Genomic DNA, 24,193 nt, shown 5'->3' with positions numbered 1-24,193 from the left:
CCACGCACACTCCTCCAACTTCTATTTCTCTCTGGCAAACTCTTTCTCTGCCATGCACTCTGTCCATCATGACCTTTCTTCACTACCACCCCGTCGACGAAGCAGGGTGTATTATCCATGATGGAGTCGGTCTCGTAACTGAGTCAGGTGTCTTCTATGTGGAGTCAGGTGCTCTAATTGGCCACAGCTGTTCTAGTTAATCTAAAGCAAACCTTCCTCCCTTGGCAGGGAATAAGGCCCCCTGCTAACACTCTTATGCTGCCCTCTGGCCATGCTGTATCACATGTGCCTTTTTCTGTCTTTGGCCCCTCATCTAAGAATGCCAGTGGCACCAGCTGTAATAGTTCTGTCTGTAAAGCTTTTTGCTGTAGCTGTTCAGTACCCAAAACTATCATTGACTTCAAGCAAAGTATATTATTTCATTTCAATGGGAGTTCCATGTTCAGAGCAGCTGCAAAACCGGGTTCCAGGAACTGGACTGAGCAAACTAATTCTTTTTTCTTGCCACTAGGCCCCAAAATATTAACATGTAGATTACTTCTCATCACTGTCAAGTTGGATTGGATTTCACCCCAATGCAGAGGAAATGTGCAAGGCCCTTCATGCAGTTTAAACCTTGTGCAAAAGGGCTTAAGTAGGGGAGGAGAGGGCCCCCATACTGGTGTAAATTTTACCCTTGATGAGTATAAATTGAGATATACTTATTTCAAGATATAACCACCATCTTGGAATTTCTATTGCTTAGAGCATGCCAGCAATTGCTTTTATAGCTTAAGTTCTTGTTTAATACTGGATTTGGACATAAGCATGCTTGTAGATTACCTTCGTAAGGTATAGAGACAATCACTTTTGTAATTCTGCGTTCAGAGACGGTGATTCTTGGAATTGCTGTTGGAAAAAGAATTTTTTTGCACAACCATGCAAAGTCTAGGCCTTTGCCCTTGTAGAAGTGTCCTACTTTTTCTCCTGGGAATATACTGTGGCATCTCTCTTGCTCTTTCTTTTTAATGTTCATTCTCCCTTAAGACCCTACCTTTTGGTGACCTTATTTTGAATAAAGAAGGCTGAATGGACTCCATTAGGAGAACATCAGGATCTGTTCTATTGAATATTAGCCAAAGGGATCACTGCATAGCAATGCAGCATAGTCCCTGTAAGGGATGAGTAGACTCTATTTGCAGTTCTCCAAGCCCCTACTGGCCTGATATGCAGGAGAATGGATTTGGAAACTGGCTTCTTATAAGTGCCCTACGTTTTAAGTGATGATTCTGTGTTGATAAAGCTTAGAAACTGACTTTCTGTCTCCTACATCAAGTTCTCATTCTACTAATGTCACACATGCAGAATTTGTGGGGAAAAGTAACAATCTGCTGTAGGTTTAAAACACCACTTTTTTTCTAAAAAAATAAAATAAAAAATCCTTGTATGTTTGAAAAATGCTTTGTGCCATGTGCTCTTTCTTTCAGATGGCTGTACTGAGAAAAGCAGCAAAGAATCCTGTGGCACCTTTTAGACTAACAGACGTTTTGGAGCATGAGCTTTCGTGGGTGAATACCCACTTCGTCAGATGCATCTGCTCCAAAATGTCTGTTAGTCTATAAGGTGCCACAGGATTCTTTGCTGCTTTTACAGATCCAGACTAATACGGCTACCCCTCTGATACTTGTACTGAGAAAAGTGACTGTTGTGTTTTCTCATATACTGTTTTTTCCCCCTTCTAACAATGGCCAGCCTTAATACTATGGAAGGAGAGGCTAAACTCTTCTGCTGTAACTAATAGGATGACCTTGTTTCCAGAACATTATTGATTCGTTTTCCATTGCTGGACTATGTGCTCTCTAAATAATATATGCATAGGGCTGTGTACCAGAAACTTCTTTTTCGATAAAATGTTGTGCTTTCACTGTCACTGTGGATAGTATAGGTAAATTACAGAAGCATTGGAGCCAAATCCTGCTGTCATTAGTCACCTGACTATTCACACTCAAGTCAGTGGGATTAGCGTATGTCAATCAAGCAGAATTTTGCCCATAGCTATGAACCTCTGATTAAAAAGAAACCACATTTCTCAAGGAAGATAATCATTTTCAAGAAATTATTTCCACATCACATGGAATTACGTAAAAGTTTAAGCATTAATAATGAAAACAAAATTAAAAAACATGCAATTTTTGCCAATGGTACCAACCAAGAATTTTCTAGTTAGCTGCCATAAGTAACAGTAGCACAAATACAGAAAATGAAGATCATTGTCTGTGGAGGTGGGGGTTGGAAAACCACAGAAAATTGACCAAATATGAAAGGATTCAGTGAACTTTCTAGACCATTTAGGATAATGTTGCCAGTAAGTTTTATCTTTGGTGAGTAGGTGTTAAAAAGCTATTTTATTATTTGGGTTTTCATAGAAAATAAAACAAGGTGTTCTAATAGTGGCTGGAGTAATAATACTTAGCACTTATAGTCAAGATTTCCAGAGGAGTCTAAAGAAGTTAGGTGACCCAATCCCGATGATTTTCGGTGGGAGTTGGGGAACCAGCGCTCTTAAGCACCTTTGAAAATCCCAGCCTACATTATTTCTCAAACCAACTAAAGCACTGTTGTTGCTTGGTTTGGTGTGTTGGGTTTTTTGGGTAGTGGGAGGTGAAAGCACTTCACAATCATTGATTTAACTTTCTTCAGACCTCCTGTTAGGTAGTTTTATTAGCCTCTTCGTTGTGCAGATGAGGCAACTGAGATGAAAGGGTAATTACTGCATGAGCCACAAAAAGAGCAAAGTTTAGCGCCAGGATTAGAATTTTGAGAGTTCCTGGGTCCCAATCCTGATTCATACCACTGGACCCCACCTTCCTGTCAAGAGTTAGAATACCACACTTTCATTTATCACCACTTTTCAGCCTCCTGAAAATTTGCCTGTTTTGTATCATTTTGTCAGACAAAACTTAAATTTGCCATCTTTATGGCTTATTAAAAAATCAAAAGCAACTGACCTTGTGACCGATTTTTAAAATATAGTACCTCACTTCTGCCTTTTTCAGCTATTTCATAGAGCACCCTGGTCACCATATAAAGACGTTAGATTTTAAAACCCTTTTTAAAGATGATACTAATATTGCACTTTGTACTGTAATTAAATTAACTTTTAGCTGAATAAATTGATCTTTCTCTCTTTGCAGTTGACAACTTGTTGAAGTATACAGGCTATGGTAATGCAGCAGGACTGCTGGCAGCAAGGGGCCTGTTAGCAGGAGGAAGGGGAGATCATTGGTACTCCGATGATGAAGATACAGACACTGAAGAATATAAATCTGCAAAGCCAAAGTACAGTACTATTTTTTTCTTCCTGTTCAAGTATAACTTTATTGTCTTTGTTATTCATCCTTGAATGCTGCCTCCATAACTTCATCAATTGCAACAAATTTGATAAGTGATAGAGAACTGACTAGCTCTAGGCTGGGATGTTTCTGTATTAACTAGTTTTAGATGTGATGGGTAGGGCCCTACCAAATTCACCGTTCGCTCTGGTCAATTTCACAGCCACAGCATCTTAAAATTGGTCGATTTCAGATATTTACATCTGAAATTTCATGGGGTTGTAACTGGGGGTCCTGATCGAAAAGTGGATCATGCGGGGAGAGGGGCTTCCTAAAGTTGTTCTGTGGGGGGTGAGGGTTGCAGGATTTCCATACTCACTTCTGTGCTGCCTTCAGAACTTGGCTGTGAAGGTAGCAGCTGCAGAGTTTCCTGCAGCTGGAGGAGGCTCCTGGAGCTGGAGGTAGGTCCCATCTCCCCAGTGCTGCTAGGAGCGGCCCAGTAAGGGGTTCCTAACTGCTAGTCAGGGCCAGTGGTGGATTAACACCTGGGCCCATGGGGCCTGTGCCTAGAGGCCTCCCACAATTTGAAAAATGGGTGCCTCAGCCCTGGCAGGAGCCACGAAGGAGGGGATCCCTAAGCATAAGTGTCCCAGAGCCCTGGCAAAAGCAGTCAGAGACAACAGCTCTGACCCCCCAAGGGGGTGGCTTCCCTGAGCTCGGGCAGGAGCTGCAGGAGGTGGAAGTCTCGAGTCGTGGTTGGAGCCGGGATGCGCCCCAGCCCTGCAGGAGCCATGGGGAGGGGTGGGAGCGACAGCCCTGGAGCTTGGGCGTCCTGAGCTCCAGCAGTAGCCATACATGTACAGGGTAGAAGCCCTGGAATTAGGGTGCCCTGAGCCCAGGCAGGAACTGCGGGGACAGCAGCCCCGAACCCTGGCAAAAGCCGCAGGGGGAGGTAGTCCAGAACTCAGCTCTGAAGTTGCTGCAGCGCACTCCTCTCACTTCTGCACTGCCTGTGGCAGTAAGTCTGGTCCTTCCCCTATGCGGTTGATATGGGGAGAGAGATGTCCTGTCCCTCCCGAGCCCAGCTAATTTTGGCGAGATGAGATTTCACACGGCAGGGCTTATTTCACGGTCCATGACATGTTTTTCACAGCCGTGAAATTAGTAGGGCCCTAATGATGGGATACCGTTTCAGTAGGCTTAAAGTTATTTCAAATGCCCATTGTAGTGCTTGAGTCGGATTTACTTGTTATATGGCTTTGCTCTGCCTTGCTTGAAGACACTAAATCTTCTTGATGGAAGAAAGATGTATAAATATATGTAGGGTTATTTCATTTTATTTTCAGACTCTCAAACACACATTTAAAAATGTGCAGATTCCAGTTTCTTCTGGACCTTCTATTGTAAAATCTCCTTGAGTTCAGTAGGTTACAGCAACACATTTTTTCTAAATCAACATATTCCATTAAGAGAAGAAAAGAGATTGAAAACTTCAGTCTCCCCACATTTTGGGGACATCTTTATAGCCTCTTCCTCTTGGTCTCTTTTTCAAGAACCTGACCTGAAAAGAAGTCCTATAATTTCCAGATAATAAATTACGGGCATTTTGAATTTAAAATATTTGTGGGCATATAGTCTGGGATTTGCCATTTTGTTTGTGTGAAACTTCCTCTGCTACTTTTATTTAATATTATTTTTCATTATTTCATTTTTGGAAGTGTGATTCTTTTCTGAAAAGACATACTTTTTAAAATATATAAAAAATTATGCTTTGTGGTATCCTATATTTTGTGTTTTTGATTTCCATATTAAATTGACTCTCAGTTTTCAGGTAAAAAATGAGGGAGGAAAGGGAGTTCCTAGCAGCCAGTACTGTAAATTCAGCCTCTGATCTTAGTAAAGCTTGGTTCAGTAAAGATGAGTGTGAGAAGGAAATAAAGGAAGTGGTGATGCCATTTTAAGGTACCCCCACCACATATTTAATCTGAGGATAAAGTGCACCATCAGAACTGGGCCATAGGCGCCAAAAGTAATAGTTCCGGAAAATTAACTCAAAATGCCTACCTTGAATAGAATTCCTCTTTTGAGTCTTGACCCATAGGCATAATGAGTATTAGTGAAACTTGGGTATTTGAGCACTTAACATGGAGCTAATATAATAAATTTCAAAGCCAACAAAATGAATATAAAACAATATGGAGAAAGACCATCTATGAAAAGAACTGCAGAATTCTACTTGCAATTCTGTCTGAAGGAGTTAAACAATTTTACAGTGCTACCAGGGAGCATTAACTTAAAACTGTTATCTGTCAAAATCCAAAAAGAGAAATTTTGTTTGTATGTATTTATAGATGTAAATGCTACAGTATCTTTTTTCCCCACCCCTCACAGCATTAATCTTATCACTGGTCATGTAGAGGAGCCAATGCCCAACCCTATGGATGAAATGACAGAAGAACAAAAAGAATATGAAGCTATGAAACTTGTCAACATGTTTGATAAACTTTCCAGGTAATATTACAGTATCCAAAATACTACAATCAAACAAAAAAAGTGGATGTTTTCAATCATAGCTCTTCTTAAGACAGAGGTTTAGGCCCCGATTCTTCACTATGTCAGAGGTGCATATTAATTTCAGTGGGACAATTTGCTTGCTTTTTAGTTATCCACATGCATGAGTGTGTGTTTGTTCCCCCCCCCTACCCCCTGTTTTGGCCACTTTCATTGGACAGGAAAATGATGCTTACATTTTGACAGACAGCAAGAACATGTATTTAACACAGTTCCATCTAACTCTAATGTGGAGAGGACCTTTTTGAACGGATGGTTCCCTGCAGTAAAGCAAAGGAGCCAGGATGGAGAGACAGGTGCACTTCAAGTTGCTTCAGAAATCTGGTTTAAAATATTGACCAACATAATAAAACACCCTAAAAAACCAAGAGTCTCTAAAACCTACCTGCTTCTTGACAGGTTTACTGTTTTCCAGTCTGTCTCATTGCTGTCACTTTTAAGTAGCAGTGATGATTGTAGACAGTCTCTCTTTCTTGATAAAATGTGAGTGTGCTGTTTGCGCTTCCAGACCCTGGAGGGGGGAGCAAGAGTCAGGGACAGAATGGCAGGGATTGTGTTCAGAACAGATTAGGAGGAAACTGGTGTGACGAACAGAAGAAATCAAAGGTTGTGTGGAGAAAGCAGTAGTGGGAAGGTTGGGGAGTGTACGGACAGATCATAAGAGACTGTAAGTCTGGAATGAATAGGGGTGGAGAAAAGGTGGGGAGTATATAGTGTTTGGGGAGTAAAATACACTAGCGACTTAGGATCAAAATGAGACACAGCAGTGGAGGACACCCTACGGCACTAGATGGCTTGGCAGACTGGCAATGACATTTCTTATTTCTAAGTTGCTGGATAAAATTGATGCAGCAGGTGTCAGTTTAGCCAGTCTAGTGAAGCATCTCCTGTTGACACAGCACAGTGAAAACACCACGGTAAGTCATCCTAAGCTATGTCAACTCCAGCTACATTATTCACATAGCTGGAGTAGTGTAACTTAGCTCGACTTACCCCGGTAGTGTAGACAAGGCCTTAGGTTGTAACCTCTTCAGGGCAGGAACTGTCTTGGTGTTACATGTTTGTACAGTGCCCACTGCAATGAGGCCCTGATTCATGATTTGATCTCCTAGGCGCTACTATAATAGAAATTAAAAAAAACAAAAAAAACCACACATACGCTTGAGGCTGTTCTTAATTTTTTTCAATAAATAAAAAAAAAGAATGTAAAAAGATGCCACCAGGAAAAGAGAACTAAAGGAAATGAAACTTGTTTACAGGAGACTGGAGTGTTTTTGTTGTTGTTTTTGTTGTTGTTGTTGTTGTTTTTTAACCAAATGTGACTTACTGCAGTTGGTCAGTTTGTAGAGATACTAAATGGAAACAGGAAGCTGCCAGTCATGCATTCAAGAAGAGAGGAACTACTTTTAAAAGTAGTTGGATTTTCTCCTTTTTTTGGAACTGCACACATGTGCTTGCAGTCTGAGCCTTTCAATACAGAGACTTTTTTCATAAAGTTAATGCTACCAGTTGACTACAGGGGGTCCCTGGTATATGTCTTTCCCTTATTCATTGTTTCATTATCTGTCGCTCATCAATAGAGGAAAGTGTGTTCTGATTCACATCAGTCCTGATCCACATATCCATTATTTGCAGTACTGTGCTGTAAGTTGCAAACGACAGATATGCTCACCGATGTGAATCGGAACACATTCTCCTATTGATGAGTGACGGATATGCAACAGATATGGGTAGCCCCACTTAATATCCTGGCCCACCCCAGTCCCCGCTCTGCTCCCATTCCAGCACTTGCCCCACCTGGCACTCCAGCCATGGAGCAAGGGTTAGGGGCTCTCCCGGTGCTCCAGCCGCGGAGCCCCAGATGGGCGGAGCAGGGCAAGCCCCGATCGCCTGGAGGAAGTGGGAATGCACATTTTTCTGGGAGCCCTTGGCCAGATTGTCTATCACGCCCCCCACCACAAGGCCAACTGGAGGGGGGAAGAGGCCTTCAGATCGCTTTTACCCCTCTGCTCCCTGTCATTGCCCACTCAAGTGTCCTCGTCTGCCTATGCCACAGCTGTACCTGCGGGTCCCCAGTATATGTCATTTTGGTATCCATGGCCCTTTTCAAGAACATAGCTTCTTGTATACCGGGGACCCTCTGTAATGTTTTGTGGTTGTTTGTAACTTGCAAATTAAACTGAAAGCTGCTTTGCTACAATTTTTGAAAATTAACCAGATGTTTTATGAAGTCTTATTTTCTTCTATGCTGGAATTACACTTGTAGGACCACAATCTCTTAGATTCTTGGTTCTGAAGCTCGTGGCCTTGAAGCAGATCATTAATGGCAGGTATACTTCCTCCTAGATAGACTGCAAATCCTATTGTCATTATAGGAAGTAACACATCAGGAAGCTGGCAGTGGAAATATTGCCATACTGAAAAGTTATAAATAATCAAAAGTGGCAGAAATGCCACTGCAGTCTTAACTATAGTCTAATATTGATTGTATTTCCCTTCTCTGCTAGTGTTAATCACTTTAAAGAGTCCAATAAATGATTATCACCACCTTCCAGCACCAGCATGCTTTTCATCAGTTAGGGCGACAGGTTTTAAAAAGGGAAAGAAATTCCACAGGAAAATGTCAGGAGCGGCATATAACTTCTTAAGAACTAGCATTCTCATAGTAAAGAAAAATATAAAGGATTGATAAGTCCCTGACTGAAAATGGCAAAATCATCCCATCTGATTACAGACCATTCTAGATCTGATTTATTTTTAATTGTTTTTTATTATTTTTATTGTTTTTAAAATGTGTTATCTGATGACTGATTGCACTCGTATGAAATAAAAACATGGCACCTTTTTTTAAAAGAGCATAAACTTTTACAAGCAGTCATGTGTTTGGACACAAGTGTAGTGAGCTGTGAAGCTGTCCATTTTTTGACTACTTTAGTATCTTGTATCATATTAATATTGAAAAGTGCCTGTTGTAGGAGATAATTGCATGCAGCAAGGAAACATCTGAACCCATTTTATGGCATTTAGTAACGCTAAATGATGACAAGCATGATGGAGCTGGAAGGAAGTGATAAGGATTTATTGGCATCTTTAAAGTTATTAACTCTCTAGTGGAGGAGAGAAATGCAATGGATATTAGACTAGAGGTAAGGTTGCATTGGCATATCCTCTATTTTCAGTTACTTATAATTTTTCATTATGGCAGTTGTGCTTGAATGAATCTTTTCATGATAACACTGATCAAAGTTGATTTTGTGAGAGAACGCATTATTATTGCCAAGTTTGGGGAAAAAATTAATCCAGTTTTCCTTCATCTAAATATAGGTAGTATGAAGGGGAAGAGTGAATATACACATTTGTAATGTTTCAGATGGTTTTTTTTGCACCTAACTGAAAAACTGCTTTGTACAGACTGAGGGTTTTTTAAAGTATTTTTGAATTTTTATGGTTAAATTGCAGTCTTTACAAATGAAGTGTTATCTGGAGTTTTGTTTTCCATGAGAAAGGAAAGTGGCATACCGAATGTGAGCTCATTACTCATCAGAAGTTGGAATACATACAAGGATAGCACTCATAAAATATGTAGGAATGAAGTATTAAAAAAAACCAGTATTACTGTAACAACCTATCCTAAACATAAATCGTTTTTTGATTTTTAAATAAAGTGTGTTGGTCTTGGTTTTATAAAAACTCTCTGTTCCGTTCACAAAAACTAAACTTTGGTACAAATTTGGTCTGACAAGGATGCGTCGTTATTGTAATGTATGTATTTCTAATGTTTTTAAATGCAAGGGGAAGGGAAGGCCTTGAAATCTCTACAGCACTGGAGAACTTTCCACACTACTTGGGCAAGGTGTTGGATAGGCTGTTGTGTGACTGGAGTTAGCCCTGAATTTGTTTCAAATAAAACCTATTTGTAAGTAAATAGTACAAATCATCTTGTTACAGCAATGAGAATTGTTGGTTGCAAGTCAGTTTACTCTCTATAGTAAGTCATTCATATGCCTGAACTTCCAAACCCACCTCCAAGCTGTGCAAAAAGATTTAACATAACCTTTTGCTGTTGCAAAAGCCTAAATTTAGCCAAATTAAATCATTGTTGTGCAATTTTCCATCTGTTTATATCCTACAGTATTGGAAATATTCCATGTTAATTAAAATGTCTGATAAATATACTAACACTTTCTCCATTATAAATGATGGGAGAATTATATATTAATTGACTAATTTAAAATGTCAAGGTGCTTTTTCCAAGCCAACCTTGTATTAATAGCAGGAATTCTTTTGGTGATGAAATGGTCCCCAATTATCACAGCTTGGGTTTTGTTCTTCATTGAACAGAAGTCAACAAAACAAGTATGTAACAGAACCTGCCTAAATGGCAGCCACACTCATTAAAAACACAGCATTAATCAGGGGGTGAATGAAGAAGGCAATGGTGTATAGATTTTTTTCCCCCTTCCTTTTCTAATCATAGAACAAAATAATGTTACATGAAAGGATCGGAACTATTATGTAGTACTCAATTATAGGGAGGTGAATAGGTCTCAAACATGCCATGTTATCAAAGGAGCAGACTGGTGTTTGCATGACGGTTGTTTCATACAGACACTGTCATTAATTCCATGTGTCAATACTGCCCAGTCATACACAGATAGACAAGAAAGAAGTACCCTTGAAAATAAGGGAATGATTTTTTGAATCGTTATCAAGCTAAGTGGCAAGCAGGAAGCTGAAATTTGTATAGATAAATTTGAAGGGACACTTGGGAGATCTGCAAGTGGGAGAAAAGAATGCATTTTACCAACTGCTTAATTAGGGTGTGTTTTCTATTTGTATACTTGAATAGAATGTTTTGTTTGTGTTAGGAACACGTATAGTACAGCAAAGAGTCTTTGATCTCGTTAGGGGATGTTTACACACATTTAAACAAATTTTATTAATATGTACATGCATATATTTGCATTTATAATATATATTCAATGGATACAGCAAAATTCACGCTGCCACCCACTGCGTGCGGGAAGTAACATCTCTCTCCTGTAATGTGGAGTGATCACACTTCATAGATGTGAAATTATTTTCTTTGAAGAGTGTGCATTTGTAAGGAGAACCCCAAGATGACTTTTACCTTACTTCAAACAGAAGGGTGCAGGTCCTCAACTGGCATAAATTGTCATAGGTCCATTGAGGTCTCTAAGCAACCAGTGCTAAACTGGTGACTCGTTATTGTTCATGGACCTAGGACAGTTTACATGAGCTGAGGATCTGCGTGAGGACTGTTGTATGCAAATGTCAAAGTCAGTTTTATTTCAACTGGTGGAGTTACTCCTCTTGCAAACCTACCCAACGAGTTTTGTTGTTTTGAGTAATGCACTTATTCCAGACTCATAAAGTTAGCTTTGTGGTATCCTCAAACATCACATATTTTGTTTGCTAATTATTTTCTTTACTTCTAGTTTTTTTTCCTTTCCTTTCTCATTTTACGCTTTCGAAGTACACAAGTTACCGTGGGGTGGTTTGGAATTTAGCAATCCAGCTCAGCTGAGAGGAAGCACATAGTTGTGCTGGCCCTGATTCTGGGACAGAACCAGATTGACTTGGAGACTGTTGCAGACTGGTCCCATCTTCCCCGTGAAGCAAGAAGTCATAAGTTGTGCCAGCTCTCTTGTTGGCACAGCTTACTTCCCTCATGCCAGCTTAACTGCACTGACTGGCACATGTAATGTTGGGGGGAGAGTATGGCCCCAAAGCTCCACCCACCTCCATGAGAAGGGGAGTAGCAACCTGATAGTGGTTTCTTCCCCTCCTCCGTAACGTCTGGTAATACAGGAAGCCTGTGCAGGAGAACAAAGGGTACTCAGCAGGATTCACAATTAAGCCCTGTGGGATGAGCATTCTTGGAATGACACCCACAAGTGCAGTATGGTATACAGCCAATATAGTGGCTTGAAGGGTGTATACCGTGATATGAAAAATACATGAGTTTGATCATCATAATCTCATTCATTCATATATATATAATATATATAATTATAGAATAAATAAAAAATAAAATTGGGAGGCTTTGGAGCTGAGCCCGGAGCTGGAGCGCACGGCAGCTCCAGAGCAGTGGAGCCACAGGTTTTTGCCTGGAAGTGGAATGGAGCCAGATCACAACTCCAAAGCCCTGGGATGAGCTGGGGGGGAGTGTTTTAAGGGGGTGCGTCAATCTCTTAGTTTGAGTTATGCTCTCAGTGAACTATTTTGAGTGTGTTTAAACTTTTTTAAAAAAAAGCTAATATGAATGCACATCTTGTTTGCATGGTGTCTTGACAGATTTTACAGTATAAGTTTTGAAAATGATTCCTTTTGGTGAGAGCAAGTTCATCTCAGGTACTATGAATGTATATTTCTGTGCAGTATGTAGAAATGAAATAAAGTCAGATCTACAAGGTAAATCACACAGGAAATACAAATCTTATTTCTGATACTTCAATTGAAATGGCATAAAACTTTCTTGTGACACTATACTTACACCTAGATTTTTGTGAATATCATTAAGAAAAACAGTTGCCTTAGTGGGCTAGAAAAATATGTAGATCTCTGTAAGGCTTTGTAGATTACTTACCCTCAATTGCATTTTATTTGGAAGGTTAAAAGTCAGAAAATTAGCTTGGGAAGCAAATGTCCTGCACTGAAGGCATTGTAGAAGATGGGTACTGACAGTCTTATGAGGAAATTGTAATAAAAATACTGGGTTTTCAGTATACTACATGCATCAAGGTAGATTCCTGCTTTCTAAGTTTCCCTTACCTTTCAGCACTGGCACCGAGGAGCTGCATCAGAGCTGTTACAGCCTCATGTGTAACTGATGCATTAATCCATTTCCTGTGGATTTATTCTACAATATTAGAATTGCAATTCTATTTTATAGATGGATATTGACAAGTCAGATCAAATAAAGATGTCTCAGATCCACCGTACCTTAAGGAGCCTGAAAATTTGGAGGACTCTCCAGACCCTGTTCTTACTACTTGAGGAAAAGCTAGACTCTTTGCCAAGATACAAGCTCCCTAGCCTTCGTAGATAGGAAGGATAGCCTTCCTTCCTACAATCTGTGTTAGAAATTGATAACGCCAGAGAAATCCAAGAGTTCTTGAAGCCTGTCAGGATCTAATGATGCTATCTGTCCGAGAGTTCTTGAACCAAGAGGAGATTGCTGGTGACGCATGCTCATACAACCTTAGCTGCCAAGAACTGAGATATCTTCAGTTTCCTTTCCTGCCACCATTATGAGTTGTCTGGAGGGCTGCTATTGCTAAAGCATATCCAGTTCAAATTATTATTTGGCTCTGTAAAGTCCTTAATCCACAGTAGAGATGAGCTACTTGAGGAGCCATCACTCCCCCTAGGTCCCTTTAAAACTCCTGTGGTTGGCCAGGTTGCCCTTGTTTTTTTTTTCCTGTGGTTTCATATGGGTAAGACCAGGAGTGTCAGGACCTTCTTATTTAATCAACAAGGGGTGAAATCATGGATCCATTGAAGTCAATGGCAAAACTGCCATTCACTTCAGGGTAGCATGGATGTTTACCCTGTGTTTATGGAACTTCTTGAGCAGATACACTGAAGTCCTACTGTAACTGTTAGTCTGGTCTATTCAGGTCTCTCATGACTGCTTTGTTTTCCCCTTTTACCCCATTTTTATTTATTTGGTCCTTTTGGCAGTGTGACCCTCTAATATTTTTAATGTGCCCAGATATATGGTGACTTATGACCAAATGGCTAGTAAGCAACATGATTCTGTGGCTTTTGAGATCTGTTTCAGATGTTGTGATGTAAAAGTGTTTTGGAAGAAAGCCTAGGAATTTCCTGATCCTTTATTCCTGTTGGAATTTAAAAACTTACTAAACAAAGAACTGTGGACTTCAAGCAATGGGTGAGGGAAGCTTTTAGTATGCATGACAGAAAAGCAAATGTGTCCTTAACTGAGGCTTGACTGAGTTACTGAGACTTAAATTCACCTGGGATTTGAACTGTAATAAGGCTTAATTGTGGGATTCAAAGGATCTTGTTACCTACTAGAGGCTTCTGACTCTTGTGCTGCATCTTTCCAGTCATCCAAATGCCTTTTGAAAAGACTCTAAATCACTTCACCAGCCGGACTTTACTTGACTTGTTGGCAGGCCTAATGGCAGGAGGAAAAACACAGGCCCTATACATTCATTACTAGATATGAATGTTTGGGCCTACAAAATCAGATTTTGAAAATATTTTTGATACTCTTTCCCTCTCCAGAATACATGTTAGAGCTTAAGATGCTGGAAGAATTTTCTCAGGATATTCTCAGATGGTCAGGAGAGTCCTAGAACCCATATTGCCAACGTGAGAAAAGGAGGAAGAATCAGTCCTAGAACCCATGGCTAGTTAGTTCCCCTCCACGAGGAGAATAGCCAGTGGATGTACAAAATTGCACATTCCCTCCCCCTGCCAGGTACCCCTGGAGACTGAGATGTGCAAAGAAGCCATACTGTTACTTGTCTGCATGCAAGGGTTGCAGACTTCTTGCAGAAATACCTAGAAGTCTGCCCAGCCCAGCGTGGCAAAACCACACTGGTTTCCTTGAGTTCAAGGTGTCTCAAGCCACATAGTGCAGCAAATACTTGCTTTCTCTTCTGGCATTTTAGAAAAATGATCTGTTGAGTTTGTGTCTGGTGCAAATAATCACTGTGGTTTGAGTGCCTCACCTATGCAAATAGTTTCCCTTTCTCTATTGAGAGAAATGAAACTCTTCAAAACTAGGGTTTCTGGTATCTTGTTTAAACCTTGCCCATCTTTATAATATCTGGCTTATTGTTCATACCCTGCAACTTGTGTTGCTTTTCTAGCTGCTTCTGTAACAGCCATTATTGGGATTGTTGACTCTCTGTACAAAGCCCTTCTCTTCTCTCCTAAAGAGAGAGTGAGGAACAGGCAGAATGTTGGAGGAAATGCATTTCCCCACTGAGAGTAACTAAATTCTGCTCTTTAAGTTATGGTTGTCTTTGGGGACAACAAACAAGTTTCAAGGGATTCTCTTTCAAATCTGAGGTAAATTAGCGTCTGGCATCCTCGCTATATTTAAATGAAATCATGAAAATTAAAAATAAGGGCTTTATACTAGAAAATCAAAATGTTATATTTGACCTTACAGCCTTTGCCATAGTCCACATACAATAAATGAGGTGATAAAATGTGAGGATTAAATAAATCTTTGCTAATACTTTTTGATTGGCTTTAATCAATTATTAATCATCTTTAGATGAGGCTGTGGCTTGTGGAGTAGATATAATTGGATTAGCTGTGGAGAGGCTTTTGGAGCTTTGAAGAGATTAAAAAGGCTGTCAATCCTGTAATTAAACTGCTACAAACAAAAGCAATAGTGTATTTAAAAAAAAAAATCTGTTTCAAAATGGATCAACAAGTACTTAAGCACCACTAGAGGTTGTGTAGGCAGAATGTTCTGAATGATTTATTTCATTGAATGAGATGAATATGTATCAAATCATCTATTTTAATTGTGTGTGTTGCCAAGAATGGCAGGTGAAACTTTGGCACCCATTTCTTCTTAAAGAATTCAAAGAAGAAAAGCTAGTGTATGTATTTAAAACAGTGAACCTGCTCCTTGTCCTGAGTCTGTTGGGCATTGACTTTTCCTGTATCTTTTAATTGGCTTAATAGGTTGGCCTACATGAATGAAGTCTTTATCTGTCCTCCCCACCCCCAGTTGGGATTTGTTTTGTTCCCCTTTCTTGTTCAAAATGGAGATCTTCATTAAAGAATATTGTGAAGACTATAAAAACATAGTTTGTGTGTATATCACTCGATATAATAAAACTGTGGATTGATGCATGTGTGCATATGCTAAGACTTTTTAAAAAAATCTTACAGGGATGAAGTTATAAAACCAATGGGAGTTCGACTGGATGGCACGATGACTCCTTTGGAAGAGACAGTCTGCCAGTACCAAACCAATGAGCAAGACAGTTCAGATTCAGACTAAAGCATTACCTGCTTCACTGTCAATATCTCCTTTGATCAGCATCTTCCCTCAGAGCCGCGACATCTTTTATCTACACATTGTACCCTCTCATTAGCCAGCATCACTTTGTCTTCTTATTGGGATATTTGAATGATGGATCTTGTGGTGTAATCTCTGCATTTTTATTAATCCATTTATATAGGAACAAATGATCGGTTTATTAATTGTAAAGAAAATTGTATTTCAGTGAGATGAAAATAAAAGATTGCAATGCAAAAAAAAAGTAAATATTTATTAAAACTTGCTAGATTCTTCTCTTCCATTTCAATAGGTTTTTTCCCTTTTTTGCTTTTGTTTATGGTATCTTACCCCAACCCCTTCCTAAAATACAATTTCAGCTAAAGAAGCAGAATGACTTAATTGCCCTAGGAATAAAGGATGTTAAATGTGATATGACTGACCTAGTCAAGCCATAAGTTTGCTTACACAGTTGCTCAATGATTCTACCACTGCTTTAGAAAAAAAAAATGTTAACCTCAAATTGTATCTCACCATTCATTACCATGGGTTAACCAATTTGTTTCAAAATTTAACTTGTCGGTCAGCTACTGATTACTGCTAAATCTATTTTTATTTTCTTTTTTAAATAAGCTGTATTTGATTGTTCCCTGAATCAGGGCCACAGAAGTAAACCCAGGAAACCTATACTACTTATGGCCTTGATCAGGGGAGTTGAGTTGTATGAGAGCACAGGAGCCTGGCTCCACCAAAGTTTGGGGCCGGGTCTCTCCTTTGGCCTTGCCTGCTGCCCCCGTGTGCCTCCCCCAGATTGTCCCCGGCCTGCTGCCCCTGGGCAATTTAAAAGGGCCTGGGGCCCCTGCCACCACCACCAGCATCGCAACAGGGTTAAGGTGCATCCTGCCCAACCACTCTACTTCCAGAAGCAACAGGAAGCTGCTGGCACGTCCCTGCAGCCCCTGGAGAGGGAGGGCAGTGTCTCTGCATGCTGCCTTAGCCCCAAGTGCCAACTCTGCCAACTGCAGCCAATGGGAGCTGTGAGGACGGTGCCTGTGGGCAGCGGTGCATGGAGTGTCCTGCCCGCCACCTAGGAGCTGCTACCAGAGGGGGGAGTGGATCGCTTTTGGGAGCCGCCTGAGGTAAGCGCTGCACCCCTCACCCTCTCCTGCACCCCTGCCCCAGCCCAGAGCCTGCACCTAAATGCCCTCTGAGAGCCTGCCCCATGCACCCGCTCCTGCATCCCAGCCCAAAGCCCACACCCAAATGCCATCTGAGCTGGTCCCCTGTACCTCAACTCCCTGCTCCAACCTATTCCCCAACTCCCAGAACCTGCACCACACGCCCCATTCCCCCAACCCTCTGCCCCATCTCGGAGCCTGCACCCTAATTCCCTCCCGGAGCCTACTCCTGCACCTCTGCCCCAACCCAGAGCCCACATCCGAACTCCCTCCAGCACCCGAACTCCCTCCCAGAGCCTTAGGCAGGTGGCAGGACGCGACTTGGATCTGTTCTGGGCACCATCAAAAATCATACAAAGCTGCTGCCCCTGGCCTTGATTCAGGAAAATATCCCTATTCAGAACAGTGCTTAAGCGTGTTCTAAATTGTTGCCAGGGATGGACTTCAGTGCATATTTAAGCACTTTCCTGAATCAGGTGCTACTTGTTGAAAATTAACAGATGTGTAAATTGAGGGGAAATCAAGTCAAGAAAGGAGAAGGGATGGTGGGAGGGTTTTTTAATTTAACTTGGTGGAGTTGTGGGACAGACTATAATGTCCATATGCTCTGCTAAAGACAAACTGTGCACACTTCTGTCCACATGGCTCCCTGAGCTGAGTGATTTTGTGTAGCAGGGGAAATGGAACTTGATTTCATAGAGATGTGTTACATGGAGGTGTTTCCCTAGCATCCCTTATACTTCCTAAAGGACTGGAAAGGAAAAGCCCACTGATGGTATCTTAGAAGGTGTGAGTTTCACTCACTTCAGGGAGAGATTAGTCAGGAGCCTGCCCTTTTACTTTAAAGAGCACCAGGGATATCAAAATTAATATTATAGAATTTTTGAAGCTGAGACCACTACAAATGTGGTATGCTAATCCAGGCAATTCTAGATTGCCTGATGAATCTGACTATATCTTCATACTGCATCAAAACAAGTAGAGTTCAAGCCACCTTGCAGAAGTGAAGCCAGCCACTGCTCCTGCCCTGAGTTGGAGGAAGAAGGCAACTGGCCAAAGCAAACACATTTCTAATGCACCGATAATATCTCTGTGCCATGTACAAAAGTAAGAGTGGCCCCATTTCTGCCACTACAGGACCCCACTCCTCCATCTTGTGCAAGTTTCCCTAATGAGGTGGTTTTTGGTAGTTGTCTTCTTCCAGATAGTTACTTCTAGACTGATTTCTGTTTTTCCTCCAATAACGGGAGTCTGACTGTGGAAGAGTCTACCTGTGGGCAGTGCTTGCTCTACACAAATTGTCATCAGCCCTCTGTAGACGATAAGGTTAATGGTGTAGAAGATGACAACTGGAGAATTCACAAATTCTCCCCCTCAGGAGCAACAGCTCATGAGCTTCATTAATGAGGATTTGAAGGTCTCTTGGTATCGGCTCTGCGTGTTCTTTCCTACAGGGGCAGGAGCTGTTGTCTCAGGAGTAGATTCCCATAAAACATACACAGATTAGGATTATGGACACCAATCAATGCTGTAGCAAGACGTCCTGCAAAGTGGAAGGGATCGACACAAGGTAATTTTGACTAAACAGAAAGATCACACTTTGCTCCCTGAATGTATTCTACCAACTCTAAAATGATCTTTCCCAGAAGGCCAGAGGGAGGAACATAAATTATATAGGGTCAAGGGACCTCAGAATAGACAGCACAACACTGGGCTTCTGCCAGTCTGATTAACACAGCCATTTGTTTTCCTGTTTAAAGGTTTATTTTGCAAAATAAGAGTGTATATTCTTCAGACACCCACTGGACACTGCTTAAAGTGACAGGCACGAATGGAAGACTCAGTACCTGAATCTGGCTGATGTTCCAGCTTTGAAGTAATTCATGTAAATTCACTCCTCCTTAGTAGATTGCAACATGGTCTCATTAAGTGTATGGAGTAACTTTCTACTAGGGCAATGTCCCAAAACCTCACTCCATTATCCTGTTAACTTTACACAGCAAGATTTATGGGGAGTGGGGATGAAGGTTACTGCAGACCTGGCAGCTCCTCCTTGGGGAAAAAAAACAAGGCTCTTCTCACTCCCCACATGCTCTCTCTCTTTTCTTTGAGATGGCTCTTTGTCCTGCCTCACCATTTCATCCCTCTGCAGCATGGATACAAAACACTGTCTGCAAGCTACCTGCAACCCACACTGTGTATCAATCTGGCTTATGGTGACCAGACAACAAATGTGAAAAATCAAGACCAGCGGTGGGGGGTAATAGGAGCCTATATAAGAAAAAGACCCCAAAATTGGGTCTGTCCCTATAAAATCGGGATATCTGGTCACCCTAATCTGGCTCCCCGACAGGTTCAGGTTCTGTGGAATTTAAGCTTTGGGGGAGGGGGAAAGGTGGTATGTAGCCTTCTAAGTTTGAAAGAAAACGTGCACATGCTGCGATGTCTTCCTCAGTCTGCAGGAACAGCACCATAGAAACTGCAGCAGGAAGAGATCTGCTCCTTACTCTCCCTAAGGAAGACCTGAGGTAAGGAGGCGATAGGAGTCTAGGTCAGAGAAGGATGGTTGTGAATAACTGGTGGGTTCTAAGTTTAAGCCCCCTTAAATTTCAAGCAACTGCACTGCTCAAACTAACTGCTCACAAAGAAGGAAAAAGGCCCACAGGCACTAGCCCACGTAGAACCCAACACTGAGATGGGGAAAGACATAGGGAAGGTGAGGAATAAAATAGCCATTATAGCGGCCCTAAAGAGGCAATAGCTAATTTATTAAGGGCTTGAGTGAGGCTAGCACCCCCAGTTCTCCTTGACCTATCGATTTGCAGTTGCTCAGCACTTCAGGGCACAATATTGGTTATTGTGGCCATTCATAGTCTAACTTCAGTTATCCCAAACTCCCATTGATACGTCTGCTGTGCGCTGCAAATGCATATAGGGCCCTTCATGACTTCATAGCTCTGCCCCATGGGCTCTAATTAAAATTAAATTCAGCCATGTCTCCCTAATGAGTTTGACATTCCTCCCATTGCTCCCCAGTGCTGCACCTCTCTCAGTTGCTGCATGTTGCATTTTGGTGTGATTCACAGAATATTGTTAAATGAGCCTGGAGGCTGTGCTTCCCTTTTTGAGTTAATTTGTATGGCAATAGCTCCTACAGGCCCCAATCGGGATCAGGGTCCCATTGTGCCAGGTGCTGCACACACACACACACAACACAGTCCCTGTCTGGAAAAGCTTATAGTCTAAGTGAAGTGAGGCTTTTCTAAGTTTAAGAAAAAATGTATCTGGTTTCAAAGAAAACCAGACATTTAGCAGTAGCTTCAGTCACTTTTTAAGGACAGATCTTCTCATGAACCTCTGCATGTCCCCTGTGCTGAGCCCAGCCTACAGCTGTTGAATATATGAGAAAATATTAGGACAATATTAAGGAATCAAGATGAAAATACACTTGATTCAGAAGAGTGGTGGAGCTGCTTGGTTGTTCTCTCTCTCTCTGGGTGTAGGAATGCACAAGTAGCGATAGGTAGTCTAGTGGGACTGTAAGCAGTATTGTAGTTGTGTTGGTCCCAGCCTTCTAGAGAGAGAAGGTGGGTGAGGTAGTATCTTTTACTGGAGAGTCATGACTGAGGAGAGCTGTAAAACACATTAGGGTGACTATAGCATGTGCTAGTAGAACAGGATTATTTTAGCATATTTTATCATCCCATGGCCTAGTTTTTGCTTCTGCTAAAAGTCTTGAGGCAGGCATTGGACATTATTCAAAGCATCAGTCTGCTTCTGAATTTAATAAGCTTTAGTTCTACTGTATGTAATTGTATTGGATAATAATGATGGGCTCAGTCAATCTTCGCATCCAATGGAAGTTACTGGATCTGTCACTTTCTGATACTGGGTAAAACTTTCAAAAGCACCTAAGTACCATTTTCAAAAGTGACTTAGGAGCTCAAATCTCACTGAAAATCAAGGATCTTAGGAACCTAAGTCACTTCTGAAAATGTTACCCATTGTCCTTTGTGACGGGGCAAGACCAGACGGCTATAGGAAAGTAGTGAGAAACAGGTATGTTAGCTCCAGGCTAAACAAATCCCTGTTACCACGGTAACAAAATGGCAGTTGCTCCAGTTTAATCAAGACACCTGGGGGCAATTAAGATCCTTCCAGAAAGCAGTGGGGGACAGGTAGGTTGATTTGGGACACCTAAAGCCAGTCAGGGGCTGGCTGAAACTAGTTAAAAACCTTCCAGTTAGTCAGGTGGGCCGCATGTCAGGAGCTGTGGGAGGAGGTTGTGCTGTTGGAGAGACTGAGCAGTACACACCATATCAGACACAAGGAAGGAGACCCTGAGGTAAGGGTGAAGTGGAGCTTGAGGGGCTGCTGTGGGGAAGTAGCCCAGGGAATTGTACGTGTCCTGTTCCTAAAAAGTCAGTTACCATAGCTGATACTATTAGGGTCCCTAGGCTGGAGCCTGGAGTAGAGGGTGGACCCGGGCTCTGCTCTTTGCCCCCCTGATTAATCACTTGAGACTGGGAGACAACAAAGACTGTGCAAGGGAGGATAGCTTCTCCTCACCTCCCTTGTTGGCTTATGATGAAGATGGCTCAGAAGGCTGTGACCCTGGCCTCTAGAGAGAGAGTGGCTACATGGAGGATCACAGTGAGCCTCTGAAGCTAGTGAAATCCACCAGGAAACGCGGGACCCACAGAGACAAGGACAGAGATTTGTCACAATTTATAGTGAATGGAACATAGACAATAAGGGGTGATTTCCCTATTGGCAATCCTGTGACACTGGATTCTTAGTGGTATTTTGCCATGATCTAAGTATCTTCTCCACTGTGACCTAGGATACTTTGCATATTCCCTATATAAAACTTGCTCTCTGTATTACTAATTTCCCCATGATTCCTCTGGGACAGAAGAGAAGTTGTTTCCCTGATTTTTCTCAGCTAACATGAACATCGTGTGGTTTCTGGTTATTCGGCTGATAAGCTGATGAAACCAGAGAATCATCACTGTTAGTTTACGCACAAAGCTCTTTCTCCAATTGTTGCTGTACCTGTGCATTGTGGCATCAGTTCTTGATACAGCTCCCAAAAGCAGGTGCTGATTAGACCTGAACGGTATTTTGAATTAAGTCCTATGGATTCATCAGGCCCTCCCACTGTCTTGGGTTTCACTGACATTTTATATATCCACACACACTCGCTCCCTGACTACTTAGCTTGTCAGCTATTCTTTCAGACATGCTTCCCTCAGAGGCTCCATATAGCACTTTTCAGTTTGACAAATGAAAATGGACAGCTACCTCTTCCTTATATTTTCTACCCAATTTGTCTAACATCTGGCTCTGACCTGCAGAAAGCACCTCCTTTGTGCAGGTAGGAAGAAGGAGACGTTCCTTGCTAGTAGTAGAGTTGGGCAGGACAGCTAGGGAGACTCCTATGACCTAACTTTGCTATTTGGGAGTCTACCTCTTGTCTATTGATTATGCATTTTTGGAAATGCATCTAGCACACTCAGTTGTGCAGGACACACGTCCTCTAGCCTTAAAGGGCCAGTAACCTGTTGCATGAACAAAATCTATTTTTCATTCAAAAATAACCTTTAGGTTTCTAAAACAAATTTTCATGGGAAATTGTTGACACTATCTAAATATTCTGATTTTTTGCATGGAAATCTCATGCTTTATTCTGCTGGGAGGGTTTAAAAATTTTAACTGAAGGCATTTTGGCAAATATTTTTAAATGGCTGTTAAAATTTTACATTAACTGAAAACCAGGTTTTTGGCAAGGGAAAGTTCTGAAAAGATGCTTTTGGAGGAGTGCTAAAAAAAAAAATCACAGAAACCTTCAAAAAGATGAAAAGGGGTTCATTTAGAATATCTTGACTTTTTTTAAGAATAGACTTTAAAAAAAAAAAAAAAAAAAAAGCGTATTTTATTTCCATTAAGAAATGACTTCCTTCTGGACTGTCAATGCACTTAATATTAAATCTCCTTAAAATGTGAGTCCCTGTCCCTGGAACATTCTACAAAAGTGGTGAATGGGCACTATTATCTGGGTTTTCTTCCTCAATATCATTCTTTTGAAAGAGGCTTTGGCTTATCTAGGTGAAGTAGATGTCAGAGAAAGCTTCAAGGTAGGGAATGTTACAATACAGCAAGCTGACATATTAGTCCATTGCCAGGCATCCTATTCAGAAAGAGAAAAGTAAACTCCAAAGTATACAGGAATTCAAGAGTTTCCAAAGGAGCATTCCAGTACATTCTCCTTAGTCTTATTAACACAAAACAGCTAATAAAATCCAGCACTTTAATAAGGTTGGCTGTAAAAAGACTGTTCCACTGTTCAAATAATTGAAAACCAGACTTTTTAGATCTTTGATGAGCAACAAGTTAAACAACTGGCTAGGAAAGATTTTTTTTTTTTCTGATCCATGTGTATAAAATGCTAATTAAAGTAGTACAAAGGCACAGCAGATCTGAGGAACAAGTATAAGCACCGTGTAATCTGGCAAATGAAAATCATTGGTTGTGTTAACATCTTAATTATCTGGTGTGTTCAGTGCTGTTAGAAAGGTATTACAAAATGATAGGAAACATTATGCTAGTTTAACTGAAAGCATATATACAATAAGACAAAACAAATCAATCTTTCCTATGTTGTTTTGTGTGGCCTTTGCTACTCTTGAAGTCAGATATCTCCACAGAATGCAGCTTCTGGCTTCAGGGACCATGCAATGTTTAGCTCAGCAATCTCTGACCTGTCAATTTGTCTTGAGTGCTGGGTCCTTTGACTCCTGCTAAATGTCCATGATACTGAGCTACCTGAGTACCATTTAAAAAGTAATGTATCAATAGGCCATTCTGTGTTAGGCAAAGTTTATGTGGGTGGCAGAGGGGTACAGGAAGATGCTTTTAAATCCCATTGTGCTTCCTGAAGCCAGCTGGAGACAATAATGTAATGCAACCTCAAGGCTGCTTTAAGTTGTACCTGTCAATTGCCAACAGCCCCCAAAAGCTATGCAGGTACATCTCCTTGCCCCTGCCCTTCACAAGACCAGAGCAGGCGTGGTGTGATCTGAAGTACACCCACACACTGACAGCCAGAAGATCAC

General features: G+C 41.3%; 1 protein-coding gene across 2 annotated transcripts in view; it reads left to right on the top strand.

Moving 5' to 3' along the window:
- Nucleotides 1–16,165, top strand: part of RIC8B (RIC8 guanine nucleotide exchange factor B) — a 53,642-nt gene extending 37,477 nt beyond the window's left edge. For both annotated transcript variants that reach the window (XM_075068679.1, XM_075068681.1), the window contains 3 exons: nucleotides 3,174–3,318; nucleotides 5,703–5,822; nucleotides 15,792–16,165. In XM_075068679.1, the coding sequence (XP_074924780.1) occupies nucleotides 3,174–3,318; nucleotides 5,703–5,822; nucleotides 15,792–15,903 (377 nt within the window). In that variant the 3' untranslated portion in view covers nucleotides 15,904–16,165. The remainder of the gene's footprint in view (nucleotides 1–3,173; nucleotides 3,319–5,702; nucleotides 5,823–15,791) is intronic.
- Nucleotides 16,166–24,193: the final 8,028 nt, after the last annotated feature.

The sequence above is a fragment of the Chelonoidis abingdonii genome, chromosome 1 (genome assembly GCF_003597395.2).
Source record: "Chelonoidis abingdonii isolate Lonesome George chromosome 1, CheloAbing_2.0, whole genome shotgun sequence".
Taxonomy (NCBI): Eukaryota; Metazoa; Chordata; order Testudines; family Testudinidae; genus Chelonoidis; species Chelonoidis abingdonii.
The sequence above is the reverse complement of the archived record's forward strand: the minus strand, read 5'-3'. Positions and strand labels throughout refer to the sequence as shown.